At 35.7% G+C, this 23,869-nt stretch overlaps 2 protein-coding genes across 2 annotated transcripts; both read left to right on the forward strand.

The window, feature by feature from the left end:
- Nucleotides 1-2,524: 2,524 nt before the first annotated feature.
- Nucleotides 2,525-6,544, forward strand: LOC114523969 (tetratricopeptide repeat protein 28-like). The gene is made up of 2 exons (XM_028545038.1): nt 2,525-2,615; nt 4,989-6,544. The coding sequence occupies exon 2, from the start codon at nt 5,267-5,269 to the stop codon at nt 6,542-6,544; it is 1,278 nt and encodes a 425-aa protein (XP_028400839.1). The 5' UTR covers nt 2,525-2,615; nt 4,989-5,266.
- A 51-nt stretch (nt 6,545-6,595) lies between these two features.
- LOC114524025 (tetratricopeptide repeat protein 28-like) lies at nt 6,596-10,154 on the forward strand. Its single transcript, XM_028545134.1, has one exon. It carries the CDS (start codon nt 6,980-6,982, stop codon nt 8,777-8,779), a length of 1,800 nt encoding a protein of 599 aa, XP_028400935.1. The 5' UTR covers nt 6,596-6,979; the 3' UTR covers nt 8,780-10,154.
- Nucleotides 10,155-23,869: the final 13,715 nt, after the last annotated feature.

Genomic DNA, 23,869 nt, shown 5'->3' on the forward strand with positions numbered 1-23,869 from the left:
CGCAAATGCACATTCCTAACAAAACATAAATACTGTTGTCGTGAAAATACGTAAACCAAGAGCGACGATGTTTGAAGAAATTAACTTAAACTCGAGAACGAAAAACGGTGAAATTTCTGTATTTGTGCAAAATGCAGAATGATATAAGCTGAAAGATAGAAGACTAAACAAGATAATTAGGCTCATCGATGGCTACCATCTGGTGAGCAGTGATTGTGTGTTAATATGATCAATATGAATCTCTATTGCTTACAACGATTCCAACATGACTTTCTCGGAGGATGCAAAATAACTTCAACCACGAAGCAATGAGAATACTATAAATAGATTTATGGTCCAAAGGGTGTTGGTTTAAAGCTCGTAGATCATTAACTGGATAATTGTGGTTTTATTCAAACGGTAGATAATTCACAAGAGATATGCAAATTGCGTCGAAGATTCTATGTTGCGTTGTAAGAAACTACGAGGAGATGATGATCCACAAGATGGTTATACGGAATGTTGGTCATAATTTCAGTAGAGACACACAGAGTTAAGCTTAGCTGAACAAATAATTTTTGCAAGTCACAGTCGTGCCAGTGAAATTGTTCCTATATAATTTACACATCAGTTTATTTGCTCGTTAATAAATAAAACTTTCCAATCTCACTGTAAATTATCGAAAAAGCCAAAATCATCTGTACCTTATCTTGCACCTTATTCGGGTACAATTGAAAAATCACAAAAATCTTATCAGAATAAGGTACTCAGTGCCGAAAACTCCCAGACTAAATGATTTGTTTTGCAAATGAATTAAATTAAGCTACAATACTTTTAGAACACTTTCATTACCACGGCTGTAGCTTGGCATGATCTTTAACTTCCTACCATTGGTGGCGATATCTTGATTATCCTCCATTTGTTCACGTGATAACACTTTATTTTATGCATTTCTCATAATGCGACTTCTGTCAGACACAGGAACAAATAGTAATTTAATTAACGTATTCACTATAAATATCACTTCACATAGTAAATATTTTAGCATAAAATCGAGACTTTATAATAGACCAAAGTATCCTTGGTTATTAATAATTAGTAAATGCATGAACATCAATCTTAGTTAACATTTTACCTTTTAGTCGTATTTGATTGTCTCTCAAAGACACCATTTTAATATTTACCCATGTATGCTATTTCAATATTTATAATATACTGGGTTTTAAGAATCAAATTGTTTATTTTAAGAGTCAATGTCTTTACATTTTAGGCAAAGTTAATCAAGGTTTTTATGTTTGATTTCAATATTTTCAGATTAAGTTTTTTAATATTAATCTGTGACAAGACATGAGTGCATGAAATGAGTGAATGAGTGAAATATTGCTATTGACTGCAAGGAAAATTAATATAACTTCGTGAACAATAATTTGCAAATAATAATTCCGAAGCAATGGCGGGGCATGAATTGTGCTCGGATATTTACAGAAAATCAAAATATCAAGTTTATCTTAATTGTTTAAGGCTCATTAATTGGGTTTACAAAACGTTGTATTCAGGAAGAGTTTTCTGCCTTATACTTCCTTCACCAACACCCTTCCTGAGAGGTTGCTCGCTCTCTGTACTTACGATATTTTACTTTCGTAGAAAGGTAAGTATTCACGTTTTGTATTCTGTTGTCTGTGTGCCGGTTACAAAATTTGCACTGCTTTTTCGTCTCCTAATTAGCAGTTGTTTTGAGATTTATCATGCAGCTGCTCTGCTTTCTAGCTCAATATTTCATTTTGAAATCTTTCATCCTCGAGATACTGATCTCGAGTAGGCGACGTCAATCTAACATGCTCGGAATTATTCTCCATGAGACCGTTGATATGGCAAGTGAATACATGCCATCTGATATTTAAGAAAAAAATAAGAATGAATTTTATAAATGCTACACAACAAATCTAAGAATATAGCTAAATTAATGCCAAACAACTTGTGAGCAAATTAATTGAAAAAATCAAGCTTCTTAGAGTTTTGATCGTTCATTGCTTGGCATATTGCGAGATCAATCAGTCACAACAGAGCATATTTTGCTTTCTTCCTCAAAGCACATTTCACTCTTTTCTCCTGAGCTCTTACGCTGTACACCTGACATTATCTGACATATCCAATGTGAATGATTTAACACTAGCCAGTTTTCCATTCGGTTCTTTTCGTTCGTTTTCAACATTCTAACGATCCTTTGCAGCCATAAACGTCTGCTTGCTTTTCTAAGAATTCTGTCTCATGAATTCCTCTATTTCCTTTTAATATAAAAATCCTAATATGAAAAACCATCTTAATATAAAAAATTCTTCTATACCGGATTGCAATCCACGAGAACGTGTAAAAAGCAAGTAAGATATTAAGTAATACTTTATTGTATCGTGGTTATGCTGATGGTAATTCTTTTTAAAGTTGAGACCGTATAAAAATGCGAATATGAAGCATTACGCTTTCGCATAGGATGAAACCGCAGTACTATGGTACGTGTGCTAAAAAAACTATCATGGTAAATAAAAATCACTGAAATCGAGCTGCACGGCTTGCACGAATATAAGGTTGCTCGGAGCATTCCTATATCAGATTGTAGGGATAACGAACTACCGCCACAGGTATGATAAGCAATATATTATATTTCTACCTTTACAAAGAGCGTGCGTTTCTATAAATACTTTTATATCTGCACGTATACAATGCATGATGCCGTCTTAATTATATAATAGCCCAACTTATGATCTAGGTATTAACAAGGAGGAAATTAATCACCACAGGCGGGTACAGCTGAAAAGAACATACTGCAATTAGTATAATCGCCAAGTTTGGCTGCAAAATGTCATGTAGTACGGAAAATATAGCCATGCGAACTGCGAAGTAGGCAATTTTTAAATACTATGCTTGCAGTACAAAAGTGGCGGAAGTGTTAAATACACTCTTCTGACCATAATACAAAAGTACACGTTGAATGTTTGCTAACTTCGTTTGGCTTATCTTCGGTATATTATTATATTATAATATTTCGCAGCTAAACTTAGCAAGTTTTGTACGCCCTTTTCGGATATTCCCTTCTTGTCGCCTAAATCTAAAGTTGGTCCTAATTCCAAGGGCTAAATTTTCAAGCGAAATATTTCGCCTGCTTCTTTTGAATTGTGAGCAATGAAGCAGATATAATTTATTCAAGTGGTCGAAATTCAAAAGAAACAGGCGAAATATTTCGCATTTCGCCGAGAAAAACCGCCCGTGGAATTAGGCCCTTACGCAAGTGGTCTATTACAACGATAACTTCTATCAGAATGCAAATATTTACTTCGCTCCCACGAAACCACGTAATATGACACGCTTGCGGTTGGTGCCCAATGGAATGTGCTTGGTTAATGGTTACAGAGTGTTGCGCAGACACTAGCTCATTGTTTAGTTTTAGAATATTAACGAATGTTTTGTGCAATTGTCTGCACTGTATTCGGTGGTAAAAACTTTCTTACTTGGAAAGGAAGGATAAATTTTGCCCAAGGTATCTTGGTCGCGTACATTCTTATTAAAGTGCAAGATTTCAAACCATAAGTTGCGGTCGGCCGGATTGGTACGAGTAAGACAATATGATAAACAATAAGCGTCTCTTGTATTAAACATGACAAACGATTGACGCAATTAAATTTTCAAGTCGGTTTTCCCTCAGTATGAATGAAAAGCAATTTAGAATCCAAATAGTTTTGCTAAATTTTTCTCCTTTTACTTTGTATACCAGCGATTCTTTCAAATATTTCGACCAATAAATAATGATATGCATGCACTGTCTCCAAGACTAAATGAAAACAAGACGGTTGCTAAGCGTTGTACTCGAGCTAACGAGCTCCTATCGATGTTTCGGCTATCAATCATATTGACTCTACTGCATACGGCAATCTTATGTGAAATCGTTGGAAATCTGTCTTGAAAATTTCTTCAATGTCAAAGTAAAGCAAACAATATTGATATCAAACTCGCGGTGAGTGAGTGAGAAGAACTTATGCTTGACATGTTCTGCAAATTGCACTTTGTGCATAAATCTACGATACTGCGTCATTACAAATAAACATGGCACGATAGACTGTGCTTTTCTCTTGCATGGCTTTGTTAAATATGTCGTACTCAATGTATCCACATTTCACACAATAATCTCTTCCGTATTTAATCACATATTTGAGGATCTTTGCCACTCGAGTACAAATCTATCAACTTGCATTATATGACATTCAATTTTCATGAATAATAAATTGAATCGAATAACGTATGTGGCTACACCCTTTAATAAGTTGACTTAAGAGTTAATCTTTCTGAACTTTCAGCACGTAAACAGTCTTCAGAGAAACTAAACTAAGTAACTAAACATTCCAAAATCCTTTTACGACTTTCGTCATGCGGTCTCATGTTACAACACATTATAATTATCGCATTGACGTCCCCAGCTCTTTTGGCTCAATTTTTTCGAGCTTCAGTGTCTATCAATTTACTATACAATTCTTCGTTGACTACATTTAATAAAGCCCCGGTCAAACGAGAATGAGAATTGATGAGAGTTGAGAAGCGAGAGTTGATCATGCAGATCATAGAGTAAAAATAAGCGAGGCTACTATACCGGTGTCTAATCCTCTAGTTGTTAAGACAACTAATTTTGCTTGACTTAATGACTGATGAATAATGTTCAGATTTACTTCAAAATCCAAACGTGTTTAGACGAACTTTCCACCAACTAAACTGCAAAGGGCCCATCATAGCGAGGCTGCTATACCTAAGGCTAGTCTCAGTATAAAAGAGACCAAATGCTTTGGGCCTGGTTATATAAAATTCCTAACTTCGTCTGAGGTAGTTTATTCGCACGGTTAAAGGAACTTCCTTGACTAACTAACTGCCGCTGAAAGTTAACTACCTTTCTTCGGCCGGCGACAATCGTCGTAGGCATATGTTCACATGTAAAGACGTCCATCTTAATAAAAATTATATAATTTCAGACTAAGGAAGGCAACTTTATGCTGAAAAAGATAGAGCAGAAAAAGAATCCGAGCCACAATTAAGGTATTGAATATAAAAACCGTTCATAGAAAAAGTCACCACCAGTTGTAATCACGAAATATATAATTGCGTGCTAAGAAACACTACCTGATTGTTTTTTTCTTTGGTGTGATTATAAGAAGAGAAATCAGTATTATAAAATATTTCATATTCAGGACTTAGGAAAGATATAGAAAACACGCAAATGCATTAAATGCTAAAATAAGCTTGCTCAACAATGGCAGATCGTGCTTCAGGAAGAAATGAAGAGGTACTTCGCAGTATCGATTTGGGCCGTACTCAGGTGAATTTAGGTGACTATACCAAGGCAATCGATTATTTCCGAAAATCTTTACAGATGGCAAAGGCGGTCGATGACCAAGCAGGTTTGGCAGAAGCCAATTTCTATATGGGTGATGTTTACCAAAAATTAGAACACTATGAAAATGCCGTCAGCTGTTTGAAAGACAGCTTAGATATTAGCACGACTATAGGCAATGAATTATTAATGGCAGAAAGCAATAGCGCTTTAGGTAGTATTTATGGGAGTTGTTTAAAAAAGTGGGAAATTGCAATTGAATATTATAATGCAGAATTAGGGTTGGGAGCAACCATTGGTGATCAAAAGCAGATAGCAAAGGTCAATTGCAATTTGGGCGTTTGTTACCATGAACTAGAAAGAAATGTAGATGCAGTTCAATGTTACAAAGAAATGTTAAAACTTATGAGTGCGATTGGCGACCAGAAAGAAATAGCTGAGAGCAATAGCCGATTAGGCGAAATCTATTTTGGTTCCAGTGACTATGAAAAGGCATTTGTTTATTTTAAACAAGCATTAAACATATATAACGCTCTTGATGACAAAAATGGAATCAAAGATATCAGTATCAATTTGGGCCGTGTTCACTTAAACTTAGATCAATATAGCGAGACCATCGACTGTTACGGAAAATCTTTAGAGATGGCAAAGAGGGTTGGTGACCAAGCAGGTATAGCACGAGCCAATTGTCATTTGAATTGTGTTTACCAAAGATTAAGAGAGTATGAAAAGGCCAAAAGCTATTTGGAAGACAGCTTTATAATCGGCACGGCCATTGGTGATAAGTCAGTAATGGCACAAATCAACTTCAGTTCAGGTAATATTTTTAGTTCTTTCAAAAAGTATGAAACTGCAATTGATTATTATGAGAAAGCATTAGAATTTTACACAGCAGAAGGCGATCAAAGCTCAGTAGCCAGGATCAATAACAGCTTGGGATCTTGTTACATTTTACTAGGAAATTTTGATGCCGCTTTGATTTATCACAAAAAGAGTTTAAACTTAGCCAATACGACTAAAAATCCATCAGCGATAGCACAAGCCAATAGACACATCGGTGTTGTATATAGACTGTTGGGTGATAATGAAAAAGCGATTGAACATGGTAAAAAAAGTTTAGAAATAAGCACTGTTATTGGCGAGTCGCTTCTGATATCATATAGTTTCACATGTCTTGCAGATGTTCATCGGGGTTAGGAGAATATAAGTTGCATCAAACATATTTAGTAAAATCATGATAGAGTACTTGAAAAGCTGTTCCAAAATTCAGTTCCAGATGAAAACAAACTCTCCTTCACAGGAATATACTCTAGCACCCATAGAGATTTAACTAGTTGCTTTGTTTCTCTGGACCGCTATGAATCCGGACTATTAGTGACTGATCTGGGTAGAGCTAAAGAGCTCCATTTTTATATTGAAAGAAAACAAAATTATTTAGATACAGAGTTGTTCCCTAACGCACAATCTGTATGGAATAAAATCGAGAACGGGGAGGAGAATCTAGAAATAGAGCGAATACAGAAGATTCTTCGGGTAGAAAGGGATGAAACATCAGTTGTGTTATTTTCCTTTGAAAGTGAAAGTTCTCTGAATGTTTGGGTTTTGAATAGTGATGTCACCTTTAAGCGCCTGATGTCAAATGAAGCATTGAATACATTGGAGTCCCTGATGACTCAGTTTTCCACAAATACAAGTGTCAATATCAATCGAGATTCTTCATTTTTTAAACTTGATTCACTTGCGAATGAACATAGTTTTCATAGTCACATGATCTCACCGTCAACCAAGCCGTGTAAAGGAAAAAAGCTTAAAACCTTGCACGCAAAAAATCCGAGCGACGATCATTTCAGTGAAGCTATTTTAAAAAAACTTTTCGATCTTCTCATTCAACCAATAAGAGATGCCGTAAAAGGAAATAAGCTCATTATTGTTCCTGACATGCAATTGTTCTTTATTCCCTTTTCTTCATTGATTGATGAAAATGGGAGGTATTTATCTCAGAGTTACAGCATTCAAGTAACGCCCTCATTACACACTCTGACGTTTACGAAAGAACAACCGCATGACTCTGACCCCGGTTTTGCGTTGTTTGTTGGTAATCCCAAAGTTAGGAATGCTTCTTTGCATGGCACAGATTTCACATCTGCTGACCTACCAAAAGCAACTGAGGAAGTTGCAAGTCTTTCCAAGCTCTTCACAGCAAGGCCTCTCGTAAAAGCTGAAGCAAAAAAACAGGTTATTCTCGGACTTTTAAGTGGTGCTAGTATAATTCATATTGCTGCTCATGGTGAACCGAAGAGAGGTGAAATAATGCTTGCTTCTGACCTTTCCTTAAATGAACCATCTTCTTCTCTTCCTAATCCAGATTCCTATCTCCTCACACAGAAGGATATTACGAGTATTTCATTGCGAGCTCGCTTGGTTGTCCTATGCTGTTGTCACACAGGGCAAGGTGAGATTTCTTCAGAAGGTATCATAGGTATAGCTAGGTCTTTTCTTGCTGCTGGAGCTCGCTCTGTTCTCGCCACACTCTGGCCCATTTGTGATGACGCAACAAAGGAGTTTATGGAAGCATTCTACAACGAACTGCTTCAGGAAACACCAGTTTGTGAAGCTTTAAGAAGAGTAATGAACCTCTTTCAGCTACACGAAAGAGAATATTACCGATCCTTTTTTATTTGGGCTCCATTTACTCTCTATGGAGAGGATGTGACGTTTAAAAAAGGCGACATTGAAAGGATCAGAGAGAAATCCAGTGAAACTCTACCCGAATGTGGTTTTGCGTTATTTGTTGGTAATCCAACATCAGACTTGCCTAAAGCCACTGAGGAGGTTAATTCTCTTTCAAAGCTTTTCAAAGCAAAGGCTCTCGTGGAAGGCGAAGCCAAAAAACAGGTTTTGCTGGGACTTTTGAGCGGGGCAAGTATTATCCATATTTCTGCACATATTCAAGCTAAGCAATGCGCAATAATGCTTTCTCCATGTGTCTCCTCGAATCAAGGTTCTTCCACTCAGGATCTTTTAACGCAACAGGATGTTCAGGGCCTTTCTTTGAAAGCTGTCTTGGTTGTTTTATGCCTAAGTCACTCTGAGCAAGACGAAGTCTCTCCAGAAGGTGTTGAAACTTTAGCTCTGTCTTTTCTTGCAGCCGGAGCTCGCTCTGTTCTTTCCACACTAAGGCACAGTGATGATGATGCAACAACGGAGTTTATGAAAACACTTTATAATCACTTGCTGCATGAATCATCAATCAGGGAGGCGCTAGAGAAGACAAAGAAATTCTTTGAAAAGCGCGATGATGAGGCGTACCGATCCTTTGTAGGTCGTTCTCCGTTTACAATCTACGGAGAAGATGTGGTCTTTCAAAAACATGACATTGAAACGATAAGAGAGAAATCTTTTTCTTCTGGTTTTTGTTGTATTACCATATGATGAGGTTACTGGTTCGTTTGAAAATCTTAACATGCAAGATAAACCATAGTGTAGGTGATGGTTGTTTAATTCTTTTGTCCTCGCTTATACAAAAAAAGTCAGAAAAAAGTAAAAAAAAGGGAGAGTATACCGGCTGTAAAATTTTATATAAAATTATAAATTTTACTTAATCATGTAATCATGCACTTAGGTTTGTATGAAATTCAAAATGTGAATTGCTAACGTATCCAAATAGTTCGCAACCATAGTGTAATTACCTCAACCGGAGAATATGTAATCATCTGGGTTTTATGTTTGTGTAGGTGACTTAAGTGTAAATAAATAAATACTAAGTGTATTTATACCAAATTTTGTGAGTGAATTTCTCTATCGGCCTTTGAAGAATTGGTTAAAATTTCGTTGAATTTGGTTATAGATTTTCCACTTTCTACGGCTCTCCAAATGCCCTTGTACAAACAGAAGTAGCTACTAAATTTATGTGAAATTTCTTCTGACCACAGTTAACAGTTTTTTTCCAGACTTTGCATGGTGTGTGTTAGACAACAAGCGATTAATCCTATGGCGTGAGGATCACCACGCAAAGATCTTTCTGGTTTCTGGTGTAAGTATATAATTCAACCTTCAACTAAGATTTAGTTTAGTAAACCTCCTTGAATGCAGGTGCATAGGAACCACGCCCGCGAAACTCTACTCTTGCGGTAAAGACGAGAGATTTTCTTGTTGCATCATCACATAGCTGATAAACCAATTCATGAATTGGAAAATCGAAGAGGCTGCCATGCTGCATGCTACTTTATCTGGATCATGTTTGACTACAATTCAATGCATTTTTCAAAAATTACCTAATGTCTTTTTCAACATTTCAAAGATAAACGAAATTGTCTCGTGCGTGAAATTTTTGCCGCAGTTTCTGCTCAATACCATACAATGGTATAAATAATAATCAATGTTTACGAGGGCAATGGTAAAGAATATTTTCACGAGGTGAAAGATGGATAATTCCATTCATCGAGGAGAATTATTTGTTTTATACAACACCAAAAAAAACACCAAAAAGATTTAATGTTATTGAAAAAAAAGTTTGTGTTTATTAGTAATTCCATTTTCGGATTCGTGTGTTATCAAATGTGTGCAAGTACGATACGATTAATGCTGTGAGTGATTGAATTTTGTGAAAAAGCAACTGTGCATTGACAAAAACTTGCACGTCTTTACGCTGCAATGGAAACATTAATTGCACTGTTAGTAAAAAGAAAAAATTTTATCTAATGCCACGCAACCACAAACACTGAACCAATTGAAAGACATAAAATGAATGAGGTACTATTAAATAACTTTCAATGGAGGATAATGAAAAAATGCTTGTGAACAACGCTAGCTCTTCGCTTCTTCATATTAAGAAGAATTTGATTACTCGTTTCATAATCCCAGAAGTTAATATTCCTCTCGAGTAAACAAATTTTTCGTTGTTCTCAGCAGTGTCGATTGCTCAATTTCTGCATACCTCGGGAAGGTCCTGGGGTGCAACTCCAAATATGGATCTAATATTAGTGAGAAGTAGCTATTACTCGCTATAAATTGTGACAAAGCACAGTGCTTAGTTATCTTAAGTGAAAAAACATTGACCTTTAACCAACATTCTATAACCTGGTGGAAAAACAATATCCTGATTCATTGGCATATCACAAGAATAAGAAAGAAGAAGTATGATAATTATAATGATTCGAGTCTTCGTGCCTTGTACAAAGGCCACGTCCCAAATTAGCAAGCAGTGATTTTCTAACTGGTCACGCGAAAACATTCCGTAAGATTTGAAGATATTTTAAACTTTAAGAAAATCAGTCAAAAGAACTTCGGAAGAAAATCACAAGTAACATAATCACGAGTTGCAAAGCAATGGAAAGTTGCCAAGTTTCTGTGGAAAACTTTGCGGATGTGTACGTTTTAACGGGATACAAAATAATGTGGACACCGAAACACCTAAATTAAGAACGAGGAAGTTACATGAATTAAAAACAAGAACTAGACGTACGTAAAAAAGGAAAAGAGACGCGTGATTACGTAAGATGCAGAAAGATAAGGTGGAAGATGAAAGCCAAACTATAATGATCAATATTTACCATGTCGTTTACAGTGACTGCAGTAAAAGTGTATACTGATCTCTTTCGCCCAAGATTATAACATGCCTCTTTTAAAATTGAAAATGACGCACGTCTTATAGAAAAGCAATGGCAATACTATAAATGAATTAAAAGGATATGAGTTTATAACGTGTATATATTTACAACTCGATCATCGTGATTATATTCGAACAGTATTTCTCGTGGAAAAGGTGGCATATTCTCTCATGAACTTCACACCCTGAAGCGATGGAAACTATCAAAAAGGATACGTACAGTCCACAAGATGGTTATAGGGAATGTTGGTAATAATCTAAGTAGACATATAGGAATTAGCATAGCCTATATTAATGATACGCAAGCCGTTGTAATGGAAGTGTTCTTATATATAAATCTATTAGTTTATTAATTTACTATTTTGAAACCTCACTGTACATTTGATAAACGACCTCAACATGCTAATTAAGCACTAATTTAAGCACTCGTAATAAAGTTATTCGAAGTGAGAAGTTGATCAGTTAAACTAAAGGTAAAACGTCGCGATACAACCAAGAAAGAATATATCAAAAGATCAGGAACACTTTCATTACCACAGCAGCTGCAATACTCCACGATATTTAGCTTCCTACATAACACTACTGCTGAGCTCTGCATTATCCTCCATTATACGATATTTTCATTTTTTCATATTTCATTACCACATTACTTTTATTGAATACAAAAGTATGAAATAGTATAATCAAAAGTAGTTATTATCATTTAACAAATTAGTAATATCTTAGCATAAAATTGGGACTTTAGAAAACCAATGAATTAGATTCGATTTTAGCCGATTATTAAAATTTAAATTAGTCATAAATCGGTCGTAAATGAGTGAAAAAATAATTGATTTCTTTGTCTATTTTTAGTCGTATTGTATATCGATATAGCATCACCGTAAAAAGTGTAATCATCCATATAATATTATTCGAATAATTACAATATATTGTTGTTTCAAGAATCAAAATAGTTGCTTTGATGATTATATTTATAATGGACAAATGAATGCCGACACCCATTTACAATATCTTCAAAACACAGCCGCGGTTTTCTGTCTGACAAATCCGCTTTGCTAATAATATATAAACAAGCTATCGTTTGTTTGATTAACGTGTTTGATAATGCCATCAACGTGTTATATTTCAGTTCCAACGTAACCAAATTTGGTGTTTAAAGTGAGGCGCTATTAAATAACGAAGCAGTGTGTACAAATAACACCAAAGATGCTGGCCTACTACGTTGAACGCGATTTTCATTAAAATCGGTTCCAAAAATGTGCTTTTTTAAGGCTAACAATAGCACTTGTTTAGATTAACTACACAACTGTGACTAAACGGTGTGAGGTTAAGCACTGATATTGATTGATTAAAGGGAAATACAAACGATAAGGGTAAAGCAGAAGCCAGGTCTTGCATAAAAAAATTATAATTGAATTTGCATGTCTCCAGCCAATTTATTTTCTTAAGTGTACTCTGATCCATCATTTTCAGATGTTTTATCACAGATGAAAAGAACATTGTTAAAGATAAAATATTGTGCTGGAAAGTCGTCATCTATATCTCACCTATATCTTAACTTATCTTAACCTCGAAGCAGTTATTTAGCTTATATATCCGTGGATTTTTGGAAAAAAACACCGGCACACCTTTGTTTTAAATCATTTTGTACTGTTTACAGATAATTTGTGTAGTTTTGAGACTAGTGACTGGGAGGTAGATGAACACTCGTTACGTTTCAAAACTAAGATTATGCATGCGCAGCTAAGATTACGTGGCACAGCGGTGACTTCCAGATGACAAAGCGTTCATGAGTTCCGGAAACTTGAGAGACGCGAGCAGAGAAATTACTGAATAATATGTAAATGGCTACATAAATTATGCCATATGTACGCACGGCGTTTCTATTTTTCAATATTTTCTCTTCCGACTCACTCAATTACTAATACTATGTTTTGATTCCATACTTTATAAAGCGCAAAGTGGCTATTTTTTCACCTGGTAGTTTTTGGCGATCGCATCATTTTTGATTCGATTTATGCATCATATAAATACTGAATTCCCCCGGGTAGAAATACAGTCTTTAATTGCGCATACATACAGTGTGTTAAAGAAATCGTACACCACTTGAGTTCAAGTTGTGCACGTATTCTTTGTTGTTTTTTATTATTCTGTACGTGCAGCATTAAAACTATCTGTACAGCAGATAGTTTAAGGTTTATCGCTGCCGTTCAGAGAGAAAAAATTGCTGGTCAATAAATAAAGCGAGGGAGCATATACCTAACCTAGTATACCCGAGCAAACAAATTTTGAAATGACAAAATTTGACAACACCAGTCGAATAGTTACATTTCGCAGATAACTTCGAAGAATTCGCTACTGCATTTTGCAAAGATTATTATGTACCTGTACCAAGAATACCCGTTTAAACTGGTTGAAGGTTTCATCAGTTGGGATGAGTTCAGGCAGCACAGCCTCGTCATTGTGTAGAATTTCCTCATTCCACCAGCGCATATGGAATGGTGCCAAAGCAGTTTTGTTTCCTTCCAACACCAAGGTGAGAATTAAACCACCTGTTAATTTTCAATATTCTGTATTTATTATGTAATTTCAGCTGCATGTGCTCACCATCCAAAAAACTTTTTTCGATGGAACTTGCATTTAAAAATGAATTATTATTTATTAGACTCTTGTGCCCAGACTTTGCACGCCAAAAACGTGAAACCAAAAGAGTGCGAAAATAAAATAAAAAATGTCTTTAAATGTATAATAAAACAATTATATTGGATTTGGTTTTTCCATGAAATCAAGAATTATTCTGACATGGATCAATGTTACCAGCAAAATGACCTCCGTCAAATGTTATCCGCATTATTGGCATTAGCAAATTGTCAATCACATATAGGAGTCCATTATTAAATACAAGAAGTTGTGATTATGCAATCACATTATATAAATTATAAAGGTGATTCTAGCTATAAGACTAATCCTAATCCTGAAACAAATCCCAACCCTAATCTTAAATCAGTATGTCTACTTTGTAAAGCCATTCCTCTATCCAGGAAAGGAAAACATTAATGACAATTAAGATTTCTCTGTTGAAGGTAAATTTTGGAGTTTGAACATTCCAATGTGTTCTTAAGGTAGCTAATATATAGAACTCGTTTTTTATATTAAAAAAACACAGTACTTAGAGAAAAGAAAGGTCAAGGTAATTTGCATATTTACATCCGAATAAGGCAGCCTAAGGTTGATTAAGCTCTGATAACTCTTCACCTAATTATTTTTAGGATGGATTGAATACATCCCTACTTAATTTTATCTTTGCTCAGCCTATTGTAAATATATATACAAAGCCGAGCACATACAATTTTGCTAATTGACTGAATTTAGCAGTGCTGTGTCAATTAATTGATCAAGTGCAATGTAAGTAGGGCATATTGTTTATTAACTCTTGTTATGAGTACAAAAGAATTACACAAGAAGAGTATATATCATAAGCAATACACCAACTATATTTCATTGCCATTTGTGGGATTGATGCATTTATTAAATATATTAATTGTGATAAAATAATTTAATTTTGGATTTTGCAATCTTAGCAGGAGTAAACTTAAATATAGGTCATTTAATAAATAATAAATTAAGTGCAAGACTTATTTGACAAAGACAAGAAGTGAAGAAGATTAGTGAACATACCTGTTAAAACAAGTTCTGACTGTCCTGCCCAGGCTGTTTGATCACATGAAAGGATAGCATTCTGTTTGTTGCATGTCTTTTGTATCTGAAGCTTGCATAATGATAAAAGATTCTATTTGCTGTTAGATTTTATTTCACATCACATGCACGTGCGAGAACAAATTCAAAATTATGGCGGCAATCACACTTCCACCTGGTTGAAATTCCTTAAAATGCAAGTCAAAAGTCTAAAGTTCCTTAACTTCAGTAAAATTTGCCTGAAACTGTGGGCGGATCTAGGGGTTGCCAGATGCATCAGTCTGACCGTCTTTCATCTGCGTAATTTAAGCGTTTCCGATTAGCTGGTTAAGCCTAAGGGCTAACACTGGTTCCTCATTGGCATGCTTAATCTTTGGGGGGGGGTTGACTGATTGACTCATTTATTCGCCCATTTTAAGCTTTCCGATTGGCTGGTGAATGCCAAATACTGATTTTTATTGCTTTGCTTTATTTGTCTTAAAGGAAAAAATATATCTTGTTCAGTAAATAAGGAATATTAAAAATTTCTGGATGTTCGACAGCGGATGTTTTTTAAAATCTGTTGGATTCTACGACTCCGATCGCTCCATTTATACCAATTTATATTTTTATTTTACAAAATGGCGTTTAATTTTAACGATTTCAGGTTCCTACAAAGCCCAATACAGATCTTTGTTAGGAAGTTCACGCTACAAATAGCGAATATGTCCGCCCTAGCTAGAATATGTCGAATACCTTTCAGACTCAGTAATTGTCGAGTATTGATATATGGATAATTCCGTTGCCTCGTGTGCTCGTCAAAATGAGAAATCTACTGAGATAAGGTAAAGTTTCATGTCGATGTTCACGTAAACAATACTCCTTTAACCTATAGTCCCATGAAAATCATGGTTTATTCGCAATAACCAATGAAAATCATGGTTTATTCGCAATAACCCATGAAAATCATGGTTTATTCGCAATAACCCATGCAAATCATGGTTTATTCGCAATAACCCATGAAAATCATGGTTTATTCGCAATAACCCATGAAAATCATGGTTTATTCAAAATGACAGCCTGGCTAGAGCGAAGCTTTGATCTTCAATGCAGCAATCAATGAACTCAGATTGTATAATGGTATTAAAAGTGTTAGAGAGTTTATGTTCGTGTTTTGTCTACAAATAAACGCACTTGCTGAGCATACAATGAACTCGAAATTTCAAGATTGATAAAGATATTTTGTAAAAAGCGAGCAAGCGAGGTTAATAAAATGTTTATTATATTGCTTAAGGTATGTATTTGCACTTGAGAGTTGAGACAAACAAGACTGAATGCCAACCTCGTTCCCAGGGTCTTCTGTGTTCAAGCCGCGGTACAACGCAACGAAGAGTTTCTTCGTTGAAGAGTTCGTATTAGTAGCCCAGGTACGCATTTGATAAAAACAAAAACAAAATATTTAATTATTTAGTTTACCAAAACTGTCTGGAGACGTCTTATTAAATTTTCTCTTGAGCATTTATTTGTGCTTTTTTCATTCAGAATTTCTTTGTTTTTCATCTCGTAATTGATCCCCGGTAGCGCTGGTTGATTACGGGAAAGTAATGGACCACTGAAAATTCTTCTCAGCCAATCACTGAGCTCCATTTCGATTCGCCGGAAGTGACGCTTGCCATATAATAATACAGGATATTCGGTATGCAGGATGTCCCAAAAAACATGCACCACGGCGAGGAAGCACGATTAATTGCAATTTTTCAACAGATTGGTTTAGGTAAATAATAACCTTTGTAATTTTACTACAACAAGGTATATATTCGAACCAGCGAATTATATTTTATCAGTGTGGAAGCATTACAATAAAGTTCCATTAAACTCAACTTCCGCTTTGCGATGTTATTTGCATAAGTTACAACGAGTCATTGTAAATATTATAAAAGAAGCAATGAACGTGAGTTTCAGAACTTTGAAACGCTTGTTCCTATACATAATTCGCTATGGCAAGGAATGCGATTTGCCACTTGCCGATGTTGCGAAAATCTTGCGAAAATACAGCGGAAATAAGGTATGAAACTGGGAATTTCAGAAATTTTCCAATTTCGTATAATATCAGTTGACATTTATTAATTACATTCGACTGTATTTCATATATATTGGTGTGTTATCCTGGTATTATTAAATAGGAATTCGTACACGTGTTTTCACGAAGGTATTTTGTGTTATTTCTACACATGCATTCTCGTAAAGTATAATTTTTATAATGCAATCCAGAATTTCTCACGAAACCCAGTTCACATTACACTCAATTTGTCGAGCCGACACAGCTAAAATATATTGGTAGCCTGGAGTGAAATTGGGTACGGACACCAAATTTAGCCGTGCCGTGCCAATAAATTGAGTGCCGTGTCAGTGGGGCTTGAGATGGACGATGAGCGGCGTCGCGTCTGCATGTAAAATATCAAACTTCTCGATGCTCGATTCTCGATTCAAATTCTTTATTAGTTATCTGTTACTACTTGTAACCTGCTTTACAATACCCTGAATCATTGTTATTCCATGTGCTCTGTAAAATGTGCCTCATGCATCCGCTGCATGCGCTGGCTTCAAAGCAGTGGTGCATGTAGCCAGCACGATATATATATATATATAATTAATATATAGCCAGGAACAGTTGATGGAAAAGTGAGCCAACTATCGCAGTTCTCCGCTGGAATCGAACCTACGCTTTTGCGATGCAGGTACAATGCTCCTAAGAATTTACCTGTATTTAAAAGCCCGTTTTCATAAACGAAAAACTTTTTCTTGTCATTTTACCTTCCCCTAAATATTTTATCTCATTTTTGTCGATTTGTTTTGAATCTCTGGGCACTGCACTTTAAAAAAGGGTTTTCACTTATTCTTCATCACTCCAGAGCAAAACTGTACCCTTTTTGTTTTTGCTACTCACTGTATATTGAGCTGATATAGCGTGGGTATATATCCCGACCAATCAGATTGTAGAATAGCCCATACACAGGGGTAGCTATATGTAATTGCTGATGAATAAGTTCTCGCTCCGTTGGCGTTCGTGGGTCTGAAAGATTGGAGCTGGGGACGACGAATGATTGTCAAAATCGGCCGTGTATCAACAAAACTTCCTCTGAAATAGCCAACTGAAGGGAAAAATTCCTTGTAAGTTGCATTTCAAAATCTTCTGTGCTGGCTGGCATTTCTCGCCGTTCCGTGGAAAATATTTATCTTGCCTAAATATTTATCACACCTAATAATTATAACGATTTTTTAATATTTTATATAGATTTATATTATTTATTAACTATTTAGAGGAATTATGTAGACAAATATGTCAAACGAAACGGAATCACGCGTTTAGAAAGTGCACGGGAACTGGAAAATTATTTGTGGTAAAAAGAGTGCACAATAGCTGTTTTATGATGAATTTTTCGTAGTTTGTTCCCAACCCCGTATTTATACTAACAGACGGGATACCTCAATTATGCGGATAATTCGTGTTAACGGATGATTCGTCTGTTTGCTCGTGTTTACACACAAACGGACTAGAAAGCGAACTATCTTTCGCTTGCCCGAGTTCGTCACCGATTATTCGTAGCTATAATTATATAGTTAGTATAAATCGGGCCAACATTGCTGCCCAAAGCTTTCGATTGATTATAATAGTTTTTCTTGTTTGAATCTCGAGTGAATTGCTTTCATAATTTCATTTAAGAGCTTCCACAATACGAAAACGTTGCAATTGCTGAAGTTTCATCGAAAGAAATTTACGGTAAAAACAGTCGGAGGCAAATATTTCGTGGAAGCCATATCTCCATTGAAGTTGTGCGATCGTTTCATGTTTTCGCTTACGAAAGGACGCTGTAATCGTCGTCCGTGCAACAAGTTACATATATGTCGTTGGTTTTTAGAAGGGTCGTGTCATTTGGGAAAGGAATGCACGAGACCCCATGGATTAAAACATGGTGTTAGGAAACATTTGTTGAAACAACACAACATGGATAATTTGACATCGGTTATTTTGAAGAAGTTGTTTCAAAGAGCTTTAAAAAAACTAAAAACTAAACATGCAGCAAAAATGTTGGGTCCCAGGAGTTGCGGGCTTTATCGCAAGGGTAATACATGCAAAGAAGGAGATAAATGTAAATTTTTACATGTCTGTAAAGACTTTATTGATGGTATTTGTATGTCTGAAGTTGATTGCGGTCTGTGCCACAGTTTCGAGACGAAGCACGCCAGAAAAGTGTTGGCCTCTCATAATTTGAAGCATCTTCGCAATGAAGAGGAAATTATTTCTGTTCTAAGAAGCAACGTGAAGCCATCATCTGTAAAGACACCGCAGCCCAGAACGTCTAATAAAAAGCCAAAGCAAACTTCGCTGGATAAAAAACTATTTTCGCATTTGATTTCCCATGGTCATGAATGTCGTTTGCCATATCCTGACGTTGAAAATTTTTTGCGAGGATTAACTGAAGATAAGGTAAAGGGGTTAGGTTTTTTGGAAGTTTAGGTTTATAGGTTTTTTTAGGTGTTTTTTGCCTTTTTCGTCTCTTTCGTCTTTTCTTTCGCTTGTTCGTTTCATCTCACACATGGGCTTTAAATTCTTTTCAATGCCAAGTGCATGACAATCTCAAATATTGATTGTCTTTAATAGCAAGGAGGAATTTCGTTTCAGACCAATTACCAAATTTTTGTACATTTTCATAACCCAATCAGAATTCGTAAATATCGCGACTACATTATTTACCATTTTACGTGAAGGATAAAAATTTAGATTGATTCGCTGAATTATCCTAAAAATGTAAATAAATGTTTTGATTGGTTTAAAACGAAATTCCTTCATGTTGTTTTTAAACGAAATTCTTTCATGTTTTTTTTTCATCTTTCACAAGCTCAGTAATACGTATATATAGTTTCCGGTCTATATTTTACCTTCTCCTTATATTTTACCGTAAGACTATCAACTGACGTGTTATGAATCTGTATATCACCCCCCAAATATCAAGGTCTATATGCCGGTACTTACGCCATATTACGCACGAAGTATTTTCTCTTTGAACGCCTCTTAAGGCGGATTTCCGCTTACAGAAAAATCGTTCGCTAGCGAAATATTTTCATATTTTCTTTTGAATTTTCACAGCATAAACCTTTAGTCCCTAATTTGTTAACCGGAAATCACGAAGTTCGTAACATAAAGATATAACCGTTGATACGTAATGACGATATCTCAATAAATAACTCGCAACAGCGACTAGGAATTGATGATATTATTTCACTTAAGGGCTTTGACAGTATGAAAACGTTGCAGTTACTAAAGTCCCATCGAGAGGAATTCACACTAAAAAGAGTTGAAGACGAATATTTCGTGGAAACTAAATCATCATTAAAGTTATGCGATCGATTCATGTTCCCGTCACGGAATGGCCGTTGTGATCAGCGTCCATGCGACAAATTACATTTATGTCGTGGGTTTTTGGAAGACTCGTGTGATTCAGGAAGAGAATGTGAGAGACCTCATAGCTTCAGCAATTGTGAGACTAAAAACTTACTGATTCAGCACAATTTAGATAATTTGACATCGGTTAATTTGAAGAAGCTGTTTCAAAAGGCCTTGAAAAACGATAAAGATAGATATTCAGCCAAGAGGTTTGGTCCCAGAAGATGTGGGCTTTATCGCAAGGAAAGTACATGCCCAGCAGGAGATAAGTGTAATTTTTTACACGTCTGTACAGACTATATTAAAGGCGTCTGTATGTCTGAAGATGATTGCGGTCTGTGCCACAGTTTTGAGACGATGAATGCTAAAAGAGTCTTGGCCGCTCATGATTTAAAGCATCTTCGCAATGAAGAAGAAATTCTCTCTTTCCTAAGAAGAAATATGGAACCGTTAATGGGAAAAGAATCTCAGCCTCGAACGTCTAGTGCCAATGAAAACGTTGTGCAAACGCCCTTGGAAGTAAAACTGTTCTCGCATTTGATTTTAAATTGCGATAAATTTCGTTTACCATTCGCTGATGTGGTGAAATGCTTGCAAGAATATACCGGAGATGAGGTAACGCAGTTGAATTTTTCAAATAGAAATTTGAGTTATTCATGTATAGAATAAGACATTTATAGGTATTAAGTATATACTATATGTAATGTTTACAACACGACCGGCCGTGTTGTTTTGAATATAGGCTATATTTCTAATCAATAAGATTTGAATAAATATGCAAGTCAGTTACAAACACTGGTGGTTGTATTTTTCCGATACAACCACAACTGTTTGTAACTGATTTGCGCTATTTTATTATACGCACTCTTACTAGTATATATATAAACACTTTTTAAATTGTTCGTTACATATGCTATATCCATGCATCCCAAACTCTCAGGGTAAACATTAAGATATGACTTAGGCCGCATTATGGTAAAGTTTGAGGTAAATATAGTTACTAGAAATGTATTAAAAGTATATCTAAGTTTGCGTTACTTTCCTTTGTCCCATAAAATTTGCATTTCTTAGTGTAACATTGTCACACTTTAGAAATTATTATCAATCAGTTCCAACACCCAAAAATTATATATTCCTGATGCTGCCAAATCTCAATTGATGAAAACGATAGTATTTGCTTTATAGAATAATGGATTTACAGAGGCATAGTTGACTAAAAAGTTTTGAATTCATTCATTCACGTGCACCAATTGCAACTGTGATTTATTCTCTTCTATTTTAAGGAATACGACGCGGAGAAGACCCAGACGTTCGTCAAATCCAATCCTCAGAGGTTTACTGTTCAAACAATCAAGGGTAAGCAGTATATTGGAGTCACGACTTCGCTAGAATTGTGCGACTCGTTCATGTTTCCACACTCCAACCAAAAGTGCTCTCCTGATTCTTGCGCGAAGCTGCATGTATGTCGATTTTTCTTGGAAGAAAAATGTGATTTCGGGAAAAGATGTAGAAAACCGCACGGATTTGATAATAAAAAAGCTCTAGAATTGCTTGTACAGCACAAGTTGGATAACCTCTCTTCAGATGTCCTGAAGATGCTTTTTCAAAAGGTTTTGAAACAACACAAGATTAATTACAGAAGAAGCCATCCTAGTGTTAATGCCAGTAAACAACCTGCAAGGCGCAGTACCGAAACCACGCCTAAATTCCCTACTCCAAACAAACCCAATAAAGAACCACCAGAACGAGACAGACAGTGCAATCTTTGAGTGGATGGTAATTATACTTTTTACCCAATACTGTATCGATCTGGAATAGTGAGGAAATACCTCTTTATTCGAATATTTTGTTTTAGCGTTCTTTCTTTACAAGGTGCTTTCTTTACAAAGGTACACTCTTTTGAAATGTTTTTGTTGAAAAGGCTATAGTGGCTTGTGTGAAACGGTTCTGGGTATAACAATGGTAACCTGGTAGTAAATAAAGCGCTTTTTGCCAATTGAACACAACCTTCAGTTGATGTACTTCATAAGACGTCATAGGTGTCAATATAGGTTCTGACAAGACACAGTTTGAGACTCTATTTAATAACTTTGTATTCCATTTACTTACTTAAGACGTAATAATGTATAGTATACTATATATTTTAATAGAAGCTGTCACAATATCCTTGAAAAGGACAGGTGGTCTGTTAGAGTCTTGCTAAAAAGGAGGTTATATAGCCAGACTTTCCCGACTGCGCGTTAGCTACAATGCCGGTGGCATTCTATGTTTTTAAATTTGTCTTTCATCAAATAACATCGTCAATGTTTTTGTTTGTCATCTAAAATGGCACAAGCATATAAACACGATATAAGGCGTTGAAGTAGTTAAACAGTATACGGAAGGCGTTAAATAGTAAAAAAAACTGTTCAATTATATCCTGTCGTCCCCTTTGAACAAATTTTCCAAAATTTTAGCAATTTTTTGTCTAATATTCCGTATATAAGAGGATTAATCGAGCACGATCCAACAACTCTTAAAATAATAGCTAAATGCCATGTCCACGGATGCTTCAGCAGTATACTAGTTTGCTCGGCAAGCTCCAAAACGAAATACACAGAGATGGGAAGATTTCCAACTGCATAGCAAAGAATGGTGCCGAAACAAACAAGGAAAGTTCGATGGTTTTTAATATAGTTCACGATTTTTAAGGACGCGCGAGAATTACTTTGTGCCACTGCATTCGAACCTAAGCTCTTCAAGTATTTGTTTTGGTTCACGAGTGTCCGATATACTTTAGAATACAACACAGCCATGACTACTGTCGGAACAGAATAAAGGAATATTAGGTACACATAGCAGAGCTCTGTATAGATCGTATGAGCGGAGAAGTCCTTCCTCAGAAAACATAGCGTTGTACGTACTCCGTAGCCAGGGATGAAGCCAAGAAAGTATCCTAAAGCGCAAAAGGTTTTTAATTTCCCTCCGCTAATGTCTGGCTTTAATGGATATACTGTAGCGTAATAACGAAGAATTGAAATCATTAACATCATATATACTCCTGCGAGATGAAAGATAGATCTGATCTCAAAAGAAAGACAATAGGTTTTGGTAAGCTCTCTTTCACCAAGAAAGACCTGTTGTCTGACATAGGTGCAAATGAATACAACCAGCCATCCCAGATCACAGACAGCAAGGTGTAAAACAAGAAGGTAGTAGTTGTTCTTCAAAAGTCTTCTTTGTCTTAATATAGAGATGATGACCAACATGTTGCCGAGAATTCCAAATACAATAACTGAAGTCAAACAATATTTGTACGCAGCTGTAGTTTCCATCGTTTCAGTTTGTCATTAAAATTTTGAAATGATTCATTTGCGTACAGTACATTTGCGGTCATATACGGTGTTCATGATATATATATTAGGAAATCGACTTCCTGTGACCGTGTTTTCATTGACCAATCAATTTTTGCCTTTTTTTGGCAATTCGTATTGGGCAATAAGGAAGGAAGTCATTTATTGATCTGTCATATTTAGATTTTATTCATGAACCAACCTTACTGGTCAATGAACAGGGGTTAAGTAAACAACAGTCATGTTAGCTAATGAAGTTCTTGCTGAAGAGCTTTCGCGACGCTTTTATTGTTGCTGCCGTAAACATCTTTAAGCAATATCAATGACGACATATTCCAGATGTATTCTACCAATAAAAAGTTAACACGTAATGCCCACACCAGACGCGTCACTCGTAAAAGTAAGCAAAGTTATTTAGGTAATGTCACCATTTATTAAACGCTGAAGGGAAATGAATTAAT

Source organism: Dendronephthya gigantea, unplaced genomic scaffold (genome assembly GCF_004324835.1).
Source record: "Dendronephthya gigantea isolate DGI-Jeju-01 unplaced genomic scaffold, DenGig_1.0 000029F, whole genome shotgun sequence".
Taxonomy (NCBI): Eukaryota; Metazoa; Cnidaria; class Anthozoa; order Malacalcyonacea; family Nephtheidae; genus Dendronephthya; species Dendronephthya gigantea.